Source organism: Acanthochromis polyacanthus, chromosome 17, assembly GCF_021347895.1.
Source record: "Acanthochromis polyacanthus isolate Apoly-LR-REF ecotype Palm Island chromosome 17, KAUST_Apoly_ChrSc, whole genome shotgun sequence".
Lineage (NCBI taxonomy): Eukaryota > Metazoa > Chordata > Actinopteri > Pomacentridae > Acanthochromis > Acanthochromis polyacanthus.
Window position 1 is genome coordinate 9228727 of NC_067129.1, and position 22255 is coordinate 9250981.

Consider the following 22255-nt stretch of genomic DNA (forward strand, 5'->3'; position numbering starts at 1 on the left):
CCAGCACACTGCTCATGATAACCTAAATACAGAATCCAAGACAGTTCTAAAAAGGTCCTTCCAGGGTGGAAGCACTGAAGGAGCTGCAAGTATCCTGAAATAAAGGCTGCTTACATTTTGGTCATGTCATGCTCGGTTTGAAAATGTAAACAGTTCAAGCTTCAAGTTGATTCAAGTTTTATGATGCAGGTGAAACTGTTAAAAGCAGGCCAGGTAAAAATACCAGCATGTCTTCGTTTGTGCATCAGCTAAGATTTAAAAAAAAAAAAAGCTTTTAAAGACTATGTTGAAAGCTTTTGAAGCACTTTATACATTGATTGTGTAAACTGTTCCATGATCCAAAGAAAGCATTAAAAAACACACCCTTTTATGACCTCATACTGGTGTCAGCAGAGGCCAGAGCATGGTGTTTCTTGGGTTGCCTATCATTCTCTTGAACACAGTTTGTCCAGAAAACTTTGAGGAAATGCCTTCAAATCTGACACAAATGTTCACTTGGATTCCAGGTTGAATTGATCAGAACTCAGTGGTTAAGGACACAATTGCACACAAATGTCTGACAGGATAAAAAGCTGACATTTTATATCCAGAAAGTCAAAGGTCAACTTCACTGCGGTACCATAATATTTTCCAAAAACACCTTTCTTGCCATTATTTAGCACCATAACTCAGGAACAAAAGCAATTTCTGACCATATTTCAGATTTTCTTGTATATCTTGGAAGCCCAAATTGAAATTTTCCGGATTATATCAATCTTCTGTGCTGTCGGGTTGAACATGTTTGTGAAAAATTCCACCTTTCAGAATGTGAAGCTTGGTTGCAGCAACGCCCAAAATCGAAACACTGTCCACTGTCATGGTACAACTTTCTATCAGAATCATCTTTATTGGCCAAACGTGAAAACATAAGAGGGATGTGAACATAAATGCAAACTGCAACCTAACGACAAAGTGCTAGTCTAGTTGATTCAACATTGGAGATGTTTTTTCCAATTAGTTTTGGATGATGTACTAGTAGTTCTCCTGGACAGAGACTTAATCAGTGGTGGAAAGTAACTAAGTACATTTAATCATGTTTTTGTTAAACGCAATTTCAAGTTGTTTGTGTTGCTTGTGCATTTCCAGTTTCTGCAAGTTCATACTTCTTCGCTACATTTCATAAGGACACACTGCACTTTTTATAACACAACATTTATCTGTTTCTGTTTCTAGATTAAAGTTTAGAAGCATTATAAATTGATTATTACCTCTGACGTTACAATACAACCTCCATATTGATTAACTGACCTAATAACCTAGTTGTATGATAATATGACACTGGCAGGAGGCTCTCTGCATAATGACATTTTTACCTTTCATCTACTTTGTGCATTTTGTTGTAGATACTTTAATACGTGATGCTTCACCTTAACCCTTGTGTTGTCCTGCAGGTCAAAATTGACCTGCTTTAAAGTTTGAAAATGTGGGGAAAAAAAAAAAATTCACAGTAAAACTTCTGATTTCCACATTTTCAACATTTTTGGGAAATATTTGAACATTTTTTGGTGGAAAAAAAGAAATGTTAAAATGTTTCTTAAGAACATTCACATAAAAATCAACCAAAATCCAGCAAATTTCACTGGATTTTCTTCTTACTGAAAATATTAGAAGTTTAACTGATATATATGTAATCACTTTAGATATTTTTAGGAATTTTTTTTCATTTTTTGAAAATATTTGCAAGAATTTTCTTGCCAAATTTGGGTGATTTTTTTTTAAAAACAAATTTAAGAGACATTTTTAATTACTGGAATTTTCTTCCTAAAGGTTTTGCAAATTTTCTGAAATTTGAGGAATTCTTTTGCTGAATCTTTGGATATTTTTTGGTGCCCATAAATGAGGACAACAGGAGGGTCAAAATGCTTCTACTGCAGTGAAAGTCCTGATTCACTGCTTTCACACCACACTTTAAAAAAAACACATATTAGAAGTTTCCAAAACTAAATGTTTGGCATTTTGAAAAATAGAGAAAGAAAATTGCACAAGGGTTACACCTGAGGAGCATGAAACTTGTATATAGCTGCAGTAGAAACTGAGATGCCTCCTCTTCAGTCCTCTTAAAGATAGCAAACTCTTAAATCTTCTGTCTGTCACGATGAGCTGGCGGCAGTAAAACGTCATAAAAACTGTTGGTCTGACTGGCGCTCATAAATATGTTACGCCTCTTTTTTTTTAAAAAAAAGCAAACAAAACAAAAAGCATTTGGCCATGCACATGTTTTCAAGTATCTGTTGACAATGTATTTCCTTTCTTTTCATGCTGGTCATCCCACAGAGAGAGTCGGGGATTTCCGCTGGCAGCTTTTGTTAGATCACTGGTCTGTTTCAGCTCTGCTCTGCGAGTTACTAAGTTTGAAGTGCTTTGAAAGAGGTCGGGAGCCTCAGATTGAATGGCTGCTTAGAGATTTATAAACGTGTACGAAATGCAGTCAGATGCTCTTTGAACAGTGTCGTACTTTCACAATCATCCTGTTCATGCAAATGTGTTGTCTGCATCATAAACAAGTTCAAACCAAACTGCATCAAACTGACAAGATTTTTTAAAATGTGGCAATGAGATTTTAAATTTAACTCTGCTTTATTAGGCTTCTCTTGCTTCCTGTGAGTTAGACACACACACACACACACACACATGCTGCAAAATGACAGAAAGCTTTTGGGAAGCTGCTGCCTCCCTTTGGACAGAGCAGAGAACAGCAGACACAAGGGCCAAACATCACAGTTCAACATTTCTCTTTCATGTCAGTGTTCCAACACTGTGACCCATCAAATACGTTGTACTTCATCACGCATTGCTCTTCACATCCTCAGTCCTCCCAAACCCACTTCACATGAAATTCAAGCTGTTTTCCTGTGAACAAAACACTCCACTATGTTCATATACAATCAGCCTTCAGTTAGATTCACAGAACAGACACAGGCTGAACAGAACAGAGCTTCTCTCAACTCCAACTTCAGTCTGTAGTTCACATAATAGCTTTATATTTATCACTTGATAGTTATGGTCCCAACAAATCATATTTGTTCTTTTGAGGAATGTCGTTCATCAAAATGACTAAAGGCACATTTCACCGCTGCATTTGGACCATTTCTACTGGAGTCATCAAACAGAAAAGTCCCATCCATCATCTGTACACCTTATTAGGGTCACAGGGGGGGCTGGAGTCTATCCCAGCTGACTTAGGGTGAAAGTAGGCAACACTCTGGACAGGTCTATCACAGGGCTACACATCAAGACAAACAATCACACTCACATTCACACCTACGGATAATTTAGAGTTAGCAGTTAACCTGAGCACGTTTTTTTGCTGTGGGAGGAAGTCGGAAAAAACCCGCACGTACACAGGGAGAACATACAAAGATCCCAGGAAGGTGGGGATGCAAACCAGGGATCTTCTAGCTGCAAGGTGAAAGTGCTAACCACCGACCCACCGTGCAGCACTCACAGAAGCGCCTTCATGAAATCACATTTCTACATCATGAATTTCTTGTGTCAGATTCCCATCTCACACATCTTGTGTTTCAAAAACTTGTTTTAATTAGAAACACGTGACAAAATGTGATTAAACTTTTTCATGTTGCATTCAGGAAAGTATGAGTTTCATTTCATTCACAATTTCATTTAAACCCCACATGTTTAGAACTAATACTTAGATTAGAAATGATGACTTCCTTACTTCCTTCCTTATTGTCAGAGTAGTCATACATTATCCATCAAGGCAGCAAGAATTGCCTCTTTGTGCCGCATTTAAGCTTCACCTAACCGTATAATTAACATAATTAACATAAACGCTTAATTTGGAATTAAGACTGACTGACAGCAGAAACACATTTACTCATGTTCTGCACAAAATTTTGATGCACTTTATATTTCTACTTCTTGAAACCTCTATTTCACCATGATTCAAAGGGACATATTGTGCTTTTTACGGTTCTTCTGAAATACCCCAATGTTCACAATAGTTTTACTATGGCATCTTTAACTATATGTCAATATACAGTTCAGTCCATTTGCTCTGATCATTCATGTTTTCATTAAAGAATGGTACATATTTTACTAATTCTGCCAGGGTATGTAACTTTATGAGCACAGCTGTACAGTATGTCCAAACAACCAACAGTCATGCTGTAAAACTGCGGTTACGTTTACTCTGAAACTTCTTTTACCTATTTAGTTGTGCACACCGCGTCTATTTTGACTCCAGCAGCATATCATCCATATTTTGTGAATTAATAACATAACAAAACTGCTGAGCGCAAGACCATATTTGGTGTCTGCAGTTTCCGTCAGAGTGAGTCATCTGTCTTCAGTACGTCACTCCACCCACCTGCTGTTTGAGGTGAAACTTGGGGGAAGGGGACAAAAAAAAGGCAAGCTGAACCATAGGATGTTCTGTTGCCATCAGTTTTTTTAAATAACATGTTTATATTGTGTTGAAATTTTGTGTTTCATGGTGGCATGTTTTGCTACACGTTAACAGGGCTGACATGTTTTCTTTTTTAAGCATTTGAAGGCAGGGTGGTTGGGACAGGGTGAACAGGTTATGAACTCACAGAGTTTGGGGGTGGACCTAAAGAGAAGGTCTGATGACAGTGAGCTGTTTTTCTCCATGGCTCCTCCTTCAGGCATATGTACCTGCTCTCCCCTCAATCCTCACCCATTCAGCAAACTCAGCTGACTAACAGGGAACTTGCCTCCATCTCAAAAGAAGCCAAACAACCCACAGGCCTCCGCCACTCCAACAAAGGAATTTACAGAGAGAGAGCTTTTGAGTCAGGACTTAAAAGAAGAAGAAAAAGGTTGATTTGAAGGACTCAAAGAACAAATCCACAATGGTGTCTGCTGGCTTCCAAATGCTGGGCACAGCCCTGGGGATCATCGGATGGATCGGTGCCATCGTCGTGTGTGCCCTTCCCATGTGGAAGGTCACTGCTTTTATCGGCAGCAACATCGTCACCTCGCAGATCACCTGGGAAGGCATCTGGATGACCTGCGTGGTCCAGAGCACTGGCCAAATGCAGTGTAAGGTCTACGATTCCTTGCTGGCCCTGAGCTCTGACCTCCAGGCCGCCCGGGCCCTGGTCGTTATCTCCATCATGGTGGGCATCATGGCCATCTTGCTCTCCGTCGCTGGGGGAAAGTGCACCAACTGTGTGGAGGATACGTCGTCAAAAGTCAAGGTGGGCATCGCTGCTGGAGTTGTGTTCATCGTGGCAGGTGTCCTCTGCCTCATCCCTGTCTGCTGGACGGCCCACAGCATCATCCGGGACTTCTACAATCCACTCCTGGTCAGCGCCCAGAAGAAAGAGCTCGGGGCTTCACTTTACATCGGGTGGGGAGCGTCTGCTCTGATGATCATTGGAGGTGCGATGCTCTGCTGCAACTGCCCCAAGAAAGATGAAAATTCCTACACTGCCAGGTACAAAGCTGCCAGCTCTGAAGCCTCGGCACCAGCGTCTGGGAAAGACTACGTCTGAAACAGCTCTGGGATTCAGTAAATAGCTTCCACAAAGAGACATTTACTGGGACAAATGCACTGGTGCTGCTGTTTGGGAATGTTCATGTGTCAGGCGGTTTCTTGATGAAAAGTCACCTCTCATGAGAGTGTTTGACAAAAGAAGCAAGAAAGAAGACACACCCAAAGGAGAAATTCAGTTGTATATGTTCACTACTTGTACATGAATGGTTGTTTTAATATTTTATGGATATTAGTCAGTCTTTTCTTAGTAGTACAAATATTCTATAACCTCAGTTTTATTTTCAAAATGCTCACTTTTGGCTATGTGTATGTGGTTTGTCATTATGTGGCAGCTGTAAATAAATGTTTTTACTGCTTACAAACCTGAGCTCACTTGTCATTGCTTTTTATTCACAGCACCTGTGTTCACAACACAATTCATTCAGTGGTTTTAAAATGAATCAAATCAGTTTTTATTCGAGTTCTTACATCAAACATTGCTGTCTTTACCGTTTTAATATTATTAACTTGAATATATTCACATTTAGTGATGCATTCACTGATGCATTATGATCAGAAAAAGGATCCCTAAAAGCGGTCAGACGCATCTATTGTCTGACTTTCCAGTTGATCAGGTTTAGGTGTGGCACAAAGAAAGAGGAGGCAAGATGGCTGGAAACTTGTATTTGTTCAAAGTGTGAGCCTACAGGCAAAGGCATTTAAAGTCTTTACTGACTTTACTGATCCATTTTTATAACATTTCTTCTTTTAAATGATAATTTTGGCATTTTGTCTTATGCTGCACTGGAAAGAGACAGGACGTATGGGGGAGTGTGCAGGGGAATGACATGTAGTTAAGGTGCGGCACTGCTTCACAGCGTTTAAACTCATTTGGTATGTGTATTAACCACTCAGCTTTCAGGTCACAGGTTTTCCATTTGCTAAGAGATTAAATATTGAAAAGTCAGAAAACACTAATTTCTCTTGTATGATCTTTTTTTTTTTACTGCAAAACTGACGTAGCAGTATGGATTTCCTCTTGTAAAGTGAACATTTCCTGCCTCTAAGAGTTCTTCTATGTTAATTGTTCATTAATACAGCACACAAACCCAGAGTTAATAAAGCGCTGATGGTCCTGACAGCAGACAGGCAGTGTTATTTGTAATGTAAATCAAAGAACAATTAGGTGATTAGTTATCAGTTGTTTGAATAAAAGTGGCTTTTGGAACTTTAACTTTCTTTTTTTCTTAGAAAAGTAAGTTTTTTGTGTGTTTTTAGGTAAACACACTGAAACAATCACTAAAATGTAGAGTTTGTTTGCTCAAGGCTTGACCTAACCTCTGTCTGTGTGTGTGTGTGTGTGTGTGTGTGTGTGTGTGTGTGTGTGTGTGTGTGTGTGTGTGTGTGTGTGTGTGTGTGTGTGTGTGTGTGTGTGTGTGTGTGTGCGTGTCTTTGTGTGTGGCTCTGTGTGTGTTTGCGTGCACGCACAGTTTGGGATCTGCAGCCATTGTTTCCACTCGTGAGGCCTTGCTTGAGGTAACAAAGCTTGAATGTGTGGGAACAATGAACAGAAAGCGAACAAGGGTTGAGGATATCAGATCTCAGTTTTCCTTCTTTGTCTGTGAGGCAAGAAACTCCACCCTGAAAGTTCGAACCATGACAGAAGGCAGTTGTCTTCTCACAGTGCATCAGAGCACAGCCAACACATCCTCAAGCAGGTGAGATGGCCGAGTACCTTAAAACCCTCAAATCAATAAACCTTGAAGTGTTTTTAATGCATTCAGAATGAAATAATCATCAAAATGTGACTGTATCTATAAGAGCAGCCTTTTCTTTCTTCTAGTTTCCTGTGCCTACCTGCAGCGGTAAAACCATGGCTTCTCAGGGCCTCCAGATCATGGGCGTGCTGCTGGCCTTCATCGGCTGGCTGGGCACAATCATCACCTGCGCTCTGCCCATGTGGAGAGTCACCGCTTTTGTCGGGGCGAACATCGTCACTGCCCAGGTGATCTGGGAAGGTTTGTGGATGAACTGCGTGGTGCAGAGCACGGGGCAGATGCAGTGTAAAGTGTACGACTCCATGCTGGCTCTACCTCAGGACCTGCAGGCCGCCAGGGCCATGGTGATCATCTCTGTGATCGTTGGCGTGTTCGGAGTCCTCATGGCCATCGTGGGAGGAAAGTGCACCAACTGCATGGAGGACGAAGTGGCCAAAGCCAAAGCCTGCATCGTGTCTGGAGTGATTTTCATAATAGCAGCCCTGCTCATCATGATTCCAGTGTCGTGGTCCGCTCACGCAGTCATCAGGGACTTTTATAACCCCCTTCTGGTCGCGGCTCAAAGACGGGAGCTTGGAGCTGCTCTTTACATCGGCTGGGGCTCCACTGGGCTGCTGCTGCTGGGAGGAGGCCTGCTCTGCAACAACTGTCCCCCGAAGGACGGCAGACCCTACATGCCTGCCAAGTTCGTCCCTGCTAGAACCGTGTCTTCAAATGTGGACTATGTGTGAGTGTTTTAGCTACAGTGGCTTTTTTGATATGAATCCATTTTGGTCTAAACAATTCTTGCAGAAACTGAAGGAAATAAGGAGAAAATTACATTTCATTTCAATGTATTCTTGGCTGATTGAGAGGAATTTCCTCACTCATTTTCTAAATTTCAATAATTTTTTTTAGCATATTTTAGTGCACTGAATAACATAATGCATTTAAATGATCTTGTGAGGTATAAAATTTGAATAGCCAGTGGTTGTACTTCTTGAATGGAGCAATGTGATGCATGTGAATAATGAACAACTGAACAAATGTAGAATTAAAATTCCATTTTGCAACTGTTGCATAAGTGTCCACTCAGAGAAACTGTGACAATCTAATGTTTTAATCAATTGCTAACTTGGAAATGCTCTTGAAATCATTATTATTTTTTTTATATTCATCTGTATACGAATGTAATGGTGACTGTTCGGACTTCCAAATGTCTTTCAAATGTTCGCAATAAAGCTTCTTTGTTCATACTGCTGCTTACGTCTTCCTTTTTCGAGTTCACTCTGCAGCCTCACTGTAATAAAAACTGGAACTGCTTTTCTCACTAACCTCTCACGATAAGCCGTGCAGGAATTCAGGGGAGTCGACTCCTGGGAATTTACTGTATCTGGCTGAGATGTTTGCCATGCTGTAATCGACTGCCATTGTATTAGGACAGTAATTTACAGTATCTGCCTCATGTAAGATGGATGTCACCGACAGAGACAACAGTGTGCTGTGTCTGCTTGGATTCATGTTGCTAAGGGACAGTTTTATATCTGCAAAGAATGGATATTTACACTTTGCCCAGTATAGCACATCTGCCAAGTCTTGTCAGGATGATGTATCTTAAACCTCTTTAATGGTTTTCTTTTTGTTTGCCTGTTTTCTGTTGAAACACGTCTGACAAGAAACACAATACGCCCCAGTGATTTTTAACCACTGTTCCTGATCCATTGTGGCTTCTTGGCTGAAATCAGACAGTCAGATTAGCATTTCTTTCTTACTAATCTCATAGAATAAGATGACAAAATGAACACAGTCAATTTTGAAAGCAAACTGGGGAGATTTTGTACTTTGACGAAATGTAAAAGCATTTAAACTCCTGTACTAAAATGCTACTTAAATCTAAGTTAAAGTGGAATAGTATCAACAAAATGTAGCGGAAGCATCAAATGTAAAAGTCCTCTTCATACAGAACGACCACTTAGAGATCTTTATCTTTATATTGTAGGATCATACTGATATGTGAATGTGTAAGTTGCATTTCAATAGTTTATTTAGCTGAGGTGGAGCTAAATTAGATTATTTTACACTGTTAAGATAGTGAAATCCCCAACAATGTACTTTTTGCATATTGAATGCTTTATGTGTAAAATTTTAAAAGTAACAAGTATCTTTAGCCATTAAAATCAGAACATTTATCTGTTAAAAGTAGCATATGAAAATAATCCTTTTTGAGGGAAGGTAAATTGGTATTTTGTTATATTCTACTAAATGAAATTTAATGAAAATAAAAACATAACATTGTTGACAAAAATACGGTTTATTGTTTGACAGAGAGAAAAAAAGAAAAATACATCCTGCATTTCAAATACATGGCTCTTTCTGAAGTGTCTATGTTGACAAAAAATGATCATGATAACATATGAGGAGCTGGAGTTAATATTGAAATCATTACACACACAAAAACAGAACTGCAAACCTAAATCCATGCTGCATTAATCTAACATGGTTCATACCTTAGCGATCCAAGCTCCTTTCAGAACCATAAAGCCACAGTGTTTTAGTCAACAGACATTAGTCACATGCAAATCACAATATGATAAGCAACAGGTTTGTACTGTATGCAAAGTCAAGTCCTGTTTCTCATGTGGTGCTGCAGCTCAGACGAATTCCTTCCCGGGTGTTGTGGATTTAGGCGGTGAATACTTTGGACCATTGTACCGGTCTCTTCCTGATGGACACTGACAACAGAGCAGAGCACCGCCGATCAGCAGCAGTCCTCCTGCTCCCCAGCCCGTGTACAAACAGGCTCCCAGCTCTCTCCTCTGAGCATCAGGAACCATGGGGTTGTAGAAGTCCTTTATGATCGTATTAGCAGGCAGAGACACGGTCACAAGGCACAGAGCCCCGCTCAGGATGAAGAACACACCTGCGGAGATGGCCACTCTGGCTTTTGCTGCTTTATCTCCAATGCAGGTGGTGCATTTGCCTCCAACCACAGAGAGCAGCAGGCCGAACAGAGAGAACAGGATGGCGATGACCACCATGGCTCGAGCTGCTTGGAGGTCCGGAGGCAGAGCCAGCAGGGAGTCGTACACTTTGCACTGCATCTGGCCGGTGCTCTGCACCACACAGGTCATCCACAGGCCTTCCCAGATAGTCTGAGCCACCACGATGTTGTTCCCAATGAAAGCAGACACCTTCCACAGGGGCAGCATGCAGATCAGTATGTTTCCAATCCATCCAAGCACTGCGAGTCCGACGCCCAGAATCTGCAACCCCAAAGACGCCATAGTGGTTTACCTTCTTTTTCCCTGTTTGCTGGACTGCCAACTAAAAGTTCTCCCACCGTGGGGAAGTTTTATATGACCTACAAATGCCCCCGAGTTCCCCCCTTCTCTGGGAGGGCTCTGGCTCCATTGCTCAGATATAAACATTCATCATGCTGTCTTTGAGTTCAGAGGTGTTTCTCTCCCACAAAGAGGCCCTCTGGTGCCCCAGCAGAGCTCAGAGAAAGAAAAGAAGCTTCAACACTGCGGTTCAGTCAAACATGAAAATCTAAGTTTATGGAATGAAAAATGTTGTAGAACAAAAACTTCAAAGTTCTTTGCAAACCAAGCGCAACAATAGAGGATCTGTATAGATTTTTCCATTGCTGCTAGACATGTGAAAAAAATGTGGAGAAGCTCAGTCAGTATAAAAAATAGAAATGTTGATTGAGTTTAGAAAACATATCCATGCATTTGAGGGGAGAAAAAAGAAGCACACAAATAATATAAAAACTGCCACAATAATCATGAAAATACCAGAAAGCAAACTATACACTCCTCCCAGTTTTAGCATTATAGCATCACAATAATTGGAAACCAAATTAACACTGCAAGCTGTAGTGTGGAATTTTTTCTTAGATGTGATTTTTTTGTTTGGCTGTTATGTTTTAAACGTGGCCATTATCAGATTTTATAAGTTGAGCTCATGATAATGAGGATGATGAAAAAGAGCCAAAAGTGGAGCAATGCCTGCTTCTTCTCTACAGTGTGTGCAGATGCAGGAGTGATGTGATCTGGACGGGAATGGATTAACTGAAACAGATTTTATCCAACATTTCAGAATGTCAAGAGCTACTTTAAATAAATCTGTCAGCCCCTCAAGACTCTCACAGCACGACGCTCAGTTCATCTCATGAATTCTGATTTATCTGCTCAGACTGAGGTCGCATTTATTGCAGACTTGTATCTTATTCAGGACCACATGTGGAAGTAGTTCATATCAGAATTTAAAAGAACCGGTCTCATGTGATTTGTGCTGCTCTATGAAAACACACATGTGAGCAAATGCCTGCAATGTAAGAGTTGACAGCAAAGCCAGAAGCTCAGTGAGGCTGCACTAAGAAAGACGTTTAATCTCATTTGATAGGGCTGCGGAGATAAAACAGGATTTATTACACTGCAAGACACAGCAGAAATCCTAATTCAATAATTTTACACTTATTTTGTCTCATTGAGTCAAATATTATAAAAAAGTATTAAATAAAGGCATAAAATATTGCAATATATTGATAAAATCTACAGCATCGGGTAACATTTGTTGTCAGTGGAACATCTGTAGTAAAATCCTCCACATTTTATTCCTATGTCTGCTGTATTGTATTTTGCTCATTTTGTTTTCCATATGTATACAAGAGTAAATTAAAAAAAAAAAAAACAGCACATTGACCCAACAGTTCAGCTGAGGCTCACAGGATAATTAACACAGGTGGAATCATTCTGTTCCATTACTGCTGGTAAAAGAACATGAAATAGAGTGTTGAGCAGACAGACATCTATAAAACCTCATGTTAGTGCGGGTTACATTTGCACCAAAGCCTGATGTGAAGATTAACTATTTTAGTCACAGTAAAATCATTACAAATCAAATTTATTCAAAATAACACAAAGCAAATTTGACATTCATTAATAAAACATGCATTTGAATTGACGGAGACGATCTAAAACGACTTCATGATTATTTTGGAAAGGGTTTGTGTGTTTATTTGAAGCTGAACTTCCTGATTTTTGGACGTGCTCCACATTCAAACTCACCTTCCACCACAGTGTGATTGAACTTCAGGATCAGGTGTTTTCACTTTGAATAATTTCAAACAACCAATCAGGAGACACCAAGGTGACCATGTGGATTTAAAAGCAGTGAGTGAGGCTCTACTCTGCTTCATTCAAAGTGCAGCTGATTTTTCTTTACTGCTTCCGTTTTATGTGAGACAAAGATGCCGTCTGCAAGTCTCCAGATCTTTGGCATCTGTTTGGCGGCCGTTGGCTATATGGGAGACATCATCATCTGTGCTCTGCCCATGTGGAAGGTATCTGCTTTTGTCGGGAACAACATTGTGACGGCGCAGATCTTCTGGGAGGGCCTGTGGATGAACTGCGTGAAGCAGAGCACTGGACAGATGCAGTGTAAGGTCTACGACTCCATGCTGGCTCTGCCCCGAGACCTGCAGGCTGCCCGGGCCCTGGTTGTCATCTCCATCTTGATCGCCTTCATGGGAATCCTGCTGGCCGTCGCAGGCGGAAAGTGCACCAACTGCATTGAAGATGAACGGGCCAAGAGCAAGGTAGCCATCGCTGCAGGTGTGTTCTTCATCGTCGGTGGGATCCTGTGCCTCATCCCTGTGTCCTGGTCTGCACACGAGATCATCAGGACCTTCTACAGCCCCATCGTGATGGACGCACAGAGGAGGGAGCTGGGAGCATCGCTGTTCATCGGCTGGGGATCTGCAGGACTCCTGTTCATTGGAGGAGCGCTTCTGTGCTGTCAATGTCAGGAGCGTAAGGACAGCAGGTACTCTGTCAAATACTCTGCTCCACGCTCGACATCCAGCGGCGCCTACGTCTGAAATGACTGAAAGTACTCTGAAATTCACGTCTCGCACCAGGAAACTGGACTGAACTTGAAGTTGTTCTTTTAACGGTCTTATCTTTCTATCCAAGTCTTTTACTGATTATTTTATTCAATTAAATTTTGCTGCAATTTCTTTGTAGTGCCTTTTTTTTTTTTTTTTTCAGTGCTGGATTCTTGAAATATTCTGTCTCAAAAGGTTTAACTTTGATTCAACTTGATCCTTGTAAATTCCCAAGCTGATTTCTGTAAAAATTTACTTCAAACTTAAAAATGCAACATCCAGAATCCGTGATCGTCTTGCTGCTCTTTGCGTTTCAGCAAATTTCTGAAGATTTTAATGGGGGGGGAATCTTTATACAAGCTGCCAAAATTACACAATAGGAGTGCCTGTGCTGGTTAACCATCTCAATGGCAAGGTGAATGTCTTTGAACTAGACTGCAGAACCGGCCCTGCAAGAAATTATTGTGCGAAATTTACATGGTGAACAACTGAGATTTGAGATCTTATCTTGACTCAAAGTGGGGAAATCACAAGGGACCGTAATGCTCATTCTGTGCCGTTTCATGTTTTTGCTTAAACTAAAGCCTCTAAGTACATCGTAGATGAAGACCGGTCACTCATGAGTGGGATTTGGTTGCAAATAAGCTTGATCACAGTATCTGCTAAATTAAAGAGGAAGTGTTAATTTTTTTTATTTTTTTTTTACTGACAGCAGGTGCTTGGTTTAAACTTCCAGAATAAAATGCCAAGCTGTACGTGTTTTGTTTGTTTGCCATATTTTACTTTTATTGAAGCACTTGAACCCAGACTAGAGCACTTAAAGGCAGAATTTGGATTTGATTATCCAGGATTGTGCTTAATAGGCTTTTATTTTGAAAAGAGGTGTAACATGACCGGCACATGGTTGAAGACTGAGCATATGATAGGCCTTTACTACATTTTAAATCATGGCAGGAAAATACAGATTGTACTGATGGCATTACCAATGGCTTTTTCAGTGAGGAAACCTTAAACTGAAGCAACAAAATGGAACTGATGCATAATTTTGCGATCTAAAGTGTCACTTCTACAAAAACAAATTCTACTCTTGCTCAGTGCTGTTGCTGCACAAAGTGGTAAGTTAGTGGCTGAAACAATGAAAGCATGAGGAAATCTCTCATGAAGCAAGTTCAGCTTGAAAGGTGAGTGTAATGCAAATCGGGAAGCTTTTATTCAGTTATCATTCTCATTTGATTTAGTCAATTTAAGTCTAGTTACTTAAGTTAGAAGTATATAACTCATGTTTGATTTGCCCTTTTTAAAGGTCAGACTCTTTGCACTGGCTTTGTTTTGTTGTGTAGCCTGTTTTTATCATGTATGCAGGAAGTCTTTGCTGTGAAGCTCATTTTTATCAACTGTTCTCTTCTGAAATCATAAGGATGTAACATTTTATTTTGCAGATTTGGTTTTAAGGAAAAACACAAAACTAAACTTTGCAGACAACTATTAAGACTTTTTTTTTTTTTTTTAACCAACAAGCTGAGAGTTACTCTGGTGAGCACTGACTGAACAGGTGCTGCTGTCCTGTCTCTCCATGCATGTATTTCTTCTGTGAACTGTTTTCCCCCAGAGCTCTGTACAAATTAGATGTTCAAAAAACTGATAGAAAGTTGATTCATTCATGTAGTTTATCGTGTCAGTTTTAAATGCAGATGAACAAAATGTGCTTTCTTGCCCAAACGTTGCTGGATGTCACTGAAAGTGTGTGCTTCAGTCTGTCTAACATTTGGATCAAAGCCTTTGGTTTTGGATCACAAAGCTGCTTTCTCCTCCTACACATTCAGGTCGAGCAGGAATCTGGACAAGCAAGAAACCTGACCCACAAACTAACAAGTCTCCTCCCTGCTGCACTTGTCATACCTGCAACGCAACACCAGCAAAACACTACCAGCAGCATTTCCAGCCAAGGCAAAGCTCGTACTAAAAATGATCTCGGGCTCGACTGAAGGCTGATTTTGTTTCTTTCTCTTTTTGGACAAAGTCACATCCTTGGATAGTTTTTTTTTTTTGTCAACATGCAGAATCAGATTGTTGGCTTGTGTTTGGCAATCATCGGCTTTCTTGGCACCATCCTCATCTGTGGCCTGCCCATGTGGAAGGTGACGGCCTTCGTTGGGGCAAACATCGTCACCTCTCAGGTCTTCTGGGAGGGTTTGTGGATGAACTGTGTGATCCAGAGCACGGGACAGTCCCAATGTAAAGCATATGACTCCATTCTGGCTTTGCCACAAGACCTGCAGGCCTCCAGGGCTCTGATCTGCGCCTCCATTGGTGTCAGCGTGGTGGCCATCGGGCTCACGGTGGTCGGGGCTCGCTGCACCAACTTCTTTCGTGACGAACAGATGACCAAATCCAACGTTGGCCTGGCTGGAGGCGTGGTGTTTATAATAGCGGGGCTCCTGTGCATTATTCCGGTCAGCTGGTCGGCTCACAGCATCATCACAGGTTTTTACAACCCTTTGCCCACAGAGTCGAGGAGGGGAGAACTCGGAGCTTCCATTTATGTGGGCTGGGCGTCCGGAGCTCTGCTTGTCATCGGAGGAAGTGTGCTGTGTACCACCTACAGCTGCTGAGGAGAAAGGGGGAAACCAGAACGGAGGACACAATGCTGTGCATCAGACACATTGTAGCTGAAAATGTACAATAATCGTTCACTGTGATTGACTTTATTTTACTTCAGGCTTTGATTAAAGCTCTATTAATTAATTTCAATGCTAATTGCACTATAGAGACATTTTGCAACAAATCAGCTTCATATTTGCATAAAGCATGTGGCATGTTGAAGCCATGCAGTTTATGTTTTTAAAATAAAAAAACACATTGTTGCAGAATGTTACATGAAGATTATGTGAAATATTTTGTATATATTGCAAAGATTATAAATGCTGCAAGAATACGTATTTTCAACTATTACTGTTTAATCACAATCTCAGTTTGTTTTTTAACTGCTTGAGTAGTGAGGAAATTGTGAGGACATTTTATTTGTTTTACTGTATTTCAGTGTCAGCAGAACTGAAACAGAATAAAGCAAATCAATAAGCTAATCAGTAAGCTAAATAAAAAGTTGATATCCCTGTTTGTCATATGAAAGTTGAATTGTAGCATAAAACTTACGTCTCAGTCCACAGGTAGAGTTTCTTTTTTACCTTTTTACCTGAGATATTAACAAATTCAACTAAAGGCTTGTAAAGCTGTGCGGTTGCTGGTCATGTCAAGAGGATAAAACTGTTAATTTTATACAACATACCAATAAATTCACTTTGTATATTTGTACCTTTGTGCCTAACTTCTCTTCTTTCTTTGGTATTACGTTTAGATTTTTTAAAAAAATGTATACAGTAATTATTTAGCATAGAAAAGTTTGCAAAGAAATAGAAAGAAGACATGTTGCTATGTGACTGCACTCTTTACATCAACTCTCATGTGTGTAAAAGCCTGAAAAACTTGATTTTGTTTTAGCTTAGAGGTGTTTAAATCCCCCTTTCATATTTACTCACCTCACAAAGTGCACCATTTGCACATCTTTGTTGATCTTCGTGTCATCTGACTACTTAACATAACAGCTGAAGAGAGCAGCTCACTCTATTTCAACAGAAGCAAAGCAAGAGAAATTCACTCCTGTTTCTTCTCTCTGAAAAACAGTACAATTTCTTGTTTTTTCTGGAGTCGAAGTGAATGATTTTGGCTTGTTTCTTGCGTCTCTGGTTCGACTTTACTGCTGCGGGGCTCTGGGTTTTGAAATGGGGGGTCAGGGCAGGCTGATCGGGGGCCTGGCGCTGTGTCTGATGGGTGTTTTAGGAGTGTGTGTGGTGTGCGGACTTCCAATGTGGCGTGAAACATCTTTCGTGGGAGCAAACGTTGTGACTGCACAATCAGTAAGTCAGTATGCTCATTTCCTTTATATTTGGCCATTTCAATCATGTTGATGAGCGATTCTATTGCTGTTTTTAGTCTATTTAAGAACAAAACACGCAACAGATACAGCTGGAAACATTAGAGATAGGAACTGGGTATCTGAACCAACCAATGTTTTTTTTTCAGGGCTGATAATGATTATTTATAATGAAGGTGAATGATTACCAATATTTGGAACTAATACACATTTTCGGTAAAAATGAAAATCTTAAAATGACACAAACTTCAACACAAAACTTTAATGAAATGCCTTTTATTGATGTTTTTTCACGCGTTGATTTGAAAGAGAAATTTCCACCATTTATCTATCAGTGTTGAACTCATGATGTACACCCACTGTCAAAAGTTTTAGGACACTTTCTCATTCAAATAAAGTAGAACCTGTCCTACAACCTTTGACAGGGGGTGTATCTACCAAATTTGGTACACATATGCAGCACATCAGGCTGACCAAAAAAAGTCAGTGACAGCCACATTTCAAACCCAACAGGAAGTGAGCTATTTTGCGTTGTATGTCAGATTTTGCCCATTTTTCGTTTTTTTTCTAGAGCGAACTCCTCCTAGGGGGAAACTCCATTTCACCTCAAATTCGGCCAGTACATACAGGAGGCCTTAATCATGAAAAGTTATTAAAATCTTTTTCCAAAGTCAAAGGGCATGTCCGTGGCGGCCTCTGGAATTTTGATCCTTCGCGATGAAATTTCAAATGCTGTGTAAATGCCCTGAACATGCTCCAATCTGCTTTACATGTATGATCAGAGTCCTGCCCTGATCACATCCATATGATGAAATACACCCCCTCTCAAAAGTTGTAGGACAGGTTCTACTTTATTTGAATGAGACAATGTCCTAAACTTTTGACAGGGGGTGTATAACCATCAGACAGAGCTGTATATGTTGCTCAAGTCCACAAAGTGACTACAGATATAGAGAAGCAACAGCACAAGGCCCAAAGTAGCACATTTTTACATGAATGTATTCTATCTGGGATCAGTTAAAAGAAAAAAATACAAAAATCATGTCAATCATTTGACCTCAAGTCAATATGAAACTGTACATTAACAAAGAATATAGTAGGAGTATGTTAGTCATATTGTATTTTTGGATAGCACGATTTACTAAAAATAAGCAACTTCAGACTGTATTTGGAAATCTGATCAACTCATGAGCATTACGGGTCATTTAACTGATTTCTCACTTCAACAACAAGAATTGAGCATTTAAGGACGACCTCCCCTACATTAAATCTTAACTTAGCTTATTGTAACTTTTAAATCTCTCTGAAGTTTCCGTTTGTTTCTGTCTCAGGTGTGGGATGGTCTGTGGATGCACTGCATCGTCCAAGCAACAGGTCAGATGCAGTGCAAGAGGCACACAACGTCCATCACTATGACGTCCGACATCCAGGCAGGACGAGCCCTCACACTGATCTCTATCGTCGCCAGCATCCTGGGCTTCATCGTCACCCTCCTCGGAGGAGGAGCAGTCAACTGTAGTGGAGATCCACCTGATCCTGTTGAACCTCCATCCACTGCTTCCACCAGAAAGAAGGTGATGGAGCTGCACTCATACTGTCTTGCTTTGGATCTACAAAGAAGAACTGAAATAATAACAAACACTGTAGCAGGCAATTTGAGACCCAAAATTTAACTTCCCTCAAAATAATGAAAATATAGGACCTGATTAACCTCTGACCCAGCAAAAATGAGCTGCAGGCTTTTGATCCTGCATGTTGGTGTTACTTTAAATGAGTCTAAATTTGTGTGGCGATGTACATAAAATAGGAATGAAGTGAACTTAAAAATAAAGATGTTTATGTTTTAACACATGGTATTTCTGCAAGACTGATCCTCAAAATTAGATAAAAATGCGAGAGTCGTCTTCAGCCCAATTACTATTTCAGCTTACATTATACTTTAGAAGCACATTTAACAAAGATTTAAATGATCTGCAATCCAGTTTCCCATCTGTCCAATTAACAGGATACAAAGACAAATTATGATTTAAATATTTAGTTACTTTCAATTGAATTTATTTGGACTTGATATTGAAAATGCATTAACATTGTAGCTCTTAGTTCACATTTATCACTAAATGCAACAGTCTTCTGACAGCTTAAATCCCACATTGAAATCCAAATCAAATTAGACAGAAAGAGAACTTTTTATTCCTTCAATGGACACCTCTTTTCAACAAACCCTAACATTAACTTTAGATAGGGTTTTTGTGAGAATGAAACATGTATTTGTACTGCAACAGTAAATAAATCAAGATTGAATGACATTACATTACTGCAGAAACTCAACTTGTGCATTATTTAGACTACAGCAGTTGTTTTTGTGTAGCCCTATACATACATTCAGTATCATTTTGTCTGTTGGACACCACTGAGCTGCACACTGTAATAAACCTGATGTGAAAACTGACTGATCTAATGTAATCTTGTCTTTTTATGATGTGTTATTCTGGAGGTGTGGAGGATAAAACTCATATTTTATCGAAGTTTTGAGGTAAAAATGTTTTAGTACCTCCGGGGTTTGCAAACCTTTCAGCCCCCAACCCCCAAAATAATGGTGCCAGAGACTCACAACCCTCACTATAGCTGGAGGCGGATGAATGTTGCATGCAGCTGTGCACACTCACTAATAGGTCTGTTTGAATACAGAAATAATGATGACAGAGAATAGCACAACGGCCAAACCACCTTAATGATATTTTAGTGTAAAGTATGCAAATGTATGACCATGAGTAAAAACACAAAATGAAGGAGCAGCAAACTCACAGGACTTTTGAAACAATTATATCTAAGATACAGGACTTGCAATAGTTTTAAAATATTATTTGTTTATTGCATGATTTATTCAATGTCTTGTGATCCTCCTGGGAGTCCCGGCCTTCACTTTAGGAAACACTGCAGTCGGTCTGTGCATGTAAAACCTTTCATTAGCTTTAAAAAGACACTGTGACGGCAGCTTTGGCCATGAATGCCTCAAACCTTTCTCAGCAAAGAAAAAATAGGCTATCAGAATAATGTAGTTTGGTTTAATTACAGCAATTCTACATATCTGGTCAATGTTTTGTGTGATACTATTCATGGTGCTGTGGTTTTGTCTATTTCTAATTATTTTCATGTAAACTAAATCGTTGCTTTTCCAGGCGTGTCTGCTGGGTGGAGCTTTGTGTCTCTTGTCTGGCATCCTGTGTCTGGTTTCAGTCACCTGGTCGGCAGTAGCAACCATCTCCGTCTACAATGACCCCTTGGTGACTGCGGCCCTAAAGAGGGAGGTGGGCTCCTCCATCTACATCGGCTGGGCCTCCTCCGTGCTGCTTCTGCTCGGTGGTGCTCTTTTTTGCTTTGTGTGCGGGGACAAGGAGAGATCCCAGCCTTCCTACTATTACGCGTCAAACAACTCTAGCAGTCGGTCCAGGGAGAGCTCATCCCGCATTGCCACTCTGAGGTCTGACAACCTGAGATCAACCACCCCGCAGATGTTTGATCCATATGTGCAGAGAAAGATGGTGGAGCATGTAGCCCAAGTGCATCGTTACAACTCCCTTAACAACCCTCCCAGTGTGACTGGTCTCTACAATCAGCCTCTGACTCACCCAGAGACAGAGCAGGGCACTTTTATACATTATCCATCAAACCAGACACAGATCACAGACACAGAGCCGTATTTACAACAGTTAATCTGATGGATTATTGTGCTCTGAATGACTGCATGCACAAGTCACTTATAGTTGCTAAATGTGGCCACTTATTATTTTTGTTTACATGTTAATTAATGGCCACTGTGACAAGAACATCCTCTTCTGCACATGTCATTACATTCCAGTAGCTAGTGGTCATCAGTCCGAATAACAAAGCTTCATTTTTGACTCTAGTGCAGATTCCAAAGTTTCCAAATATACAAAACATCTGGGGAAGCTGGTATAGAATGATGCACATGTCATGGAGAAAAGGAACATTGCAGCCATTAAATAAAATGAGTCAAGCTATCATTAACATTATAAAATGTACATGAAATGATGTGATACAACATATATTAGTCCAGCAGTGTGATATAATGGCTTTTAAAATGTATAAGGCAACTGAATAAAACTTTCTTTGGTTCAAAATTATGTATTCTTTTTCTTCTTCTACAGATGTTGTTGTGATACACATCAGAACAACACAAACACAAATGCAAACTGTACTGCAAGTTTGTTTGCTGTTCCAGTACGTAAAAACCACGGCAAATACAAGATCTCTCAGAATTGTACTTGCACGTCTATTTATGTTAGTGTTTTTTCTTTTTTTTCTTGCAACAAACATATCTTATTGTATTGGTTTCTATTAAGAAAAACACTGTACTGTCAATGCAAAACGGTGCGAAGAAAATTCGAGAATTTCAGTGTGTGTCTAATTATTGTAAAACACTGTAGTATTGTTGCTTAAAAGCATCAGGATCCTAACCAGGCTCTCCTACCACATTTTAAAGATTCATGCCTTTACATTTTTGCAGGACAGATGCCAGTTCTGCAAATATCTGCATTCAGAACAGTGAGCTGAATACTGATACACATAAACAGTGTGCGGATTCGTAACTGTGAAGCCGATCAATGAAAGATAAGACGAAATTTCCCAGCAGAGGTGCATTCAAACACCTGCATGTCATCAGATTCTGAGCTGCTGGTATCGATTGGCAAAGCGATCACTCTGAAATCATGTGATCTGTCTGGGAACAAATTCACACCTGAGATAGATACTGACAGACAAAATGTTGTCTTTAGAGGGAATTTAATTACCTATAAGGAGACTGACAGTGTGCAGATCTCTAATTTTTTTGACCATTTGTGACTCTTTTTGTCTTGGACATCAGTTGTTTTTGCCTGGATGTTTGCGCAGTTGTTGGTTTGAGTACCTGTACATTATTCAGTGACAGTGCGAGAATTTTAATTTCTTAAGGGGAAGTATCTCAAAAGAGGTGATGAGATATTAAAATTAGTCACGAAGTTATATTAGTAAATAATCAGTTGACACTGAAACTGAGATTGCCGATGTGCACCGGCATATTTTCAGCGTTGATCACTTCTTAAGTTTCTCTTTGCATAATTAGTATCATCAACACACATGCTGAATGTCGTTATTACTGGAGAATGATTTTAAAAAAGTTT

At 40.1% G+C, this 22255-nt stretch overlaps 4 protein-coding genes across 5 annotated transcripts; 3 read left to right on the forward strand and 1 right to left on the reverse strand.

Moving 5' to 3' along the window:
* Positions 1-4631: 4631 nt before the first annotated feature.
* LOC110969692 (claudin-4) lies at positions 4632-8510 on the forward strand. Of its 2 annotated transcripts, none has more exons than XM_051937253.1 (2): positions 4632-5347; positions 7361-8510. In XM_051937253.1, exons 1-2 carry the CDS (start codon positions 4872-4874, stop codon positions 8004-8006), a joined length of 1122 nt encoding a protein of 373 aa, XP_051793213.1. In that variant the 5' UTR covers positions 4632-4871; the 3' UTR covers positions 8007-8510. The 2 variants fall into 2 exon arrangements, with proteins under 2 accessions (XP_051793213.1, XP_022075524.1); XM_022219832.2 differs by lacking the exon at positions 4632-5347 and adding an exon at positions 7071-7215 and having other exon boundaries at positions 7341-8510.
* Positions 8511-9546: 1036 nt separating this feature from the next.
* Positions 9547-10625, reverse strand: cldn29 (claudin 29). Its single transcript, XM_022219833.2, has one exon. The coding sequence runs from the start codon at positions 10536-10538 to the stop codon at positions 9906-9908; it is 633 nt and encodes a 210-aa protein (XP_022075525.1). The 5' UTR covers positions 10539-10625; the 3' UTR covers positions 9547-9905.
* Positions 10626-12508: 1883 nt separating this feature from the next.
* On the forward strand, positions 12509-16427 carry LOC110945836 (claudin-like protein ZF-A89). The gene is made up of 2 exons (XM_051937250.1): positions 12509-12991; positions 15205-16427. The coding sequence occupies exons 1-2, from the start codon at positions 12509-12511 to the stop codon at positions 15754-15756; spliced, it is 1035 nt and encodes a 344-aa protein (XP_051793210.1). The 3' UTR covers positions 15757-16427.
* A 362-nt stretch (positions 16428-16789) lies between these two features.
* Positions 16790-21269, forward strand: LOC110960762 (claudin-4-like). The gene is made up of 3 exons (XM_022208121.2): positions 16790-17058; positions 18407-18649; positions 20255-21269. The coding sequence occupies exons 1-3, from the start codon at positions 16924-16926 to the stop codon at positions 20792-20794; spliced, it is 918 nt and encodes a 305-aa protein (XP_022063813.2). The 5' UTR covers positions 16790-16923; the 3' UTR covers positions 20795-21269.
* Positions 21270-22255: the final 986 nt, after the last annotated feature.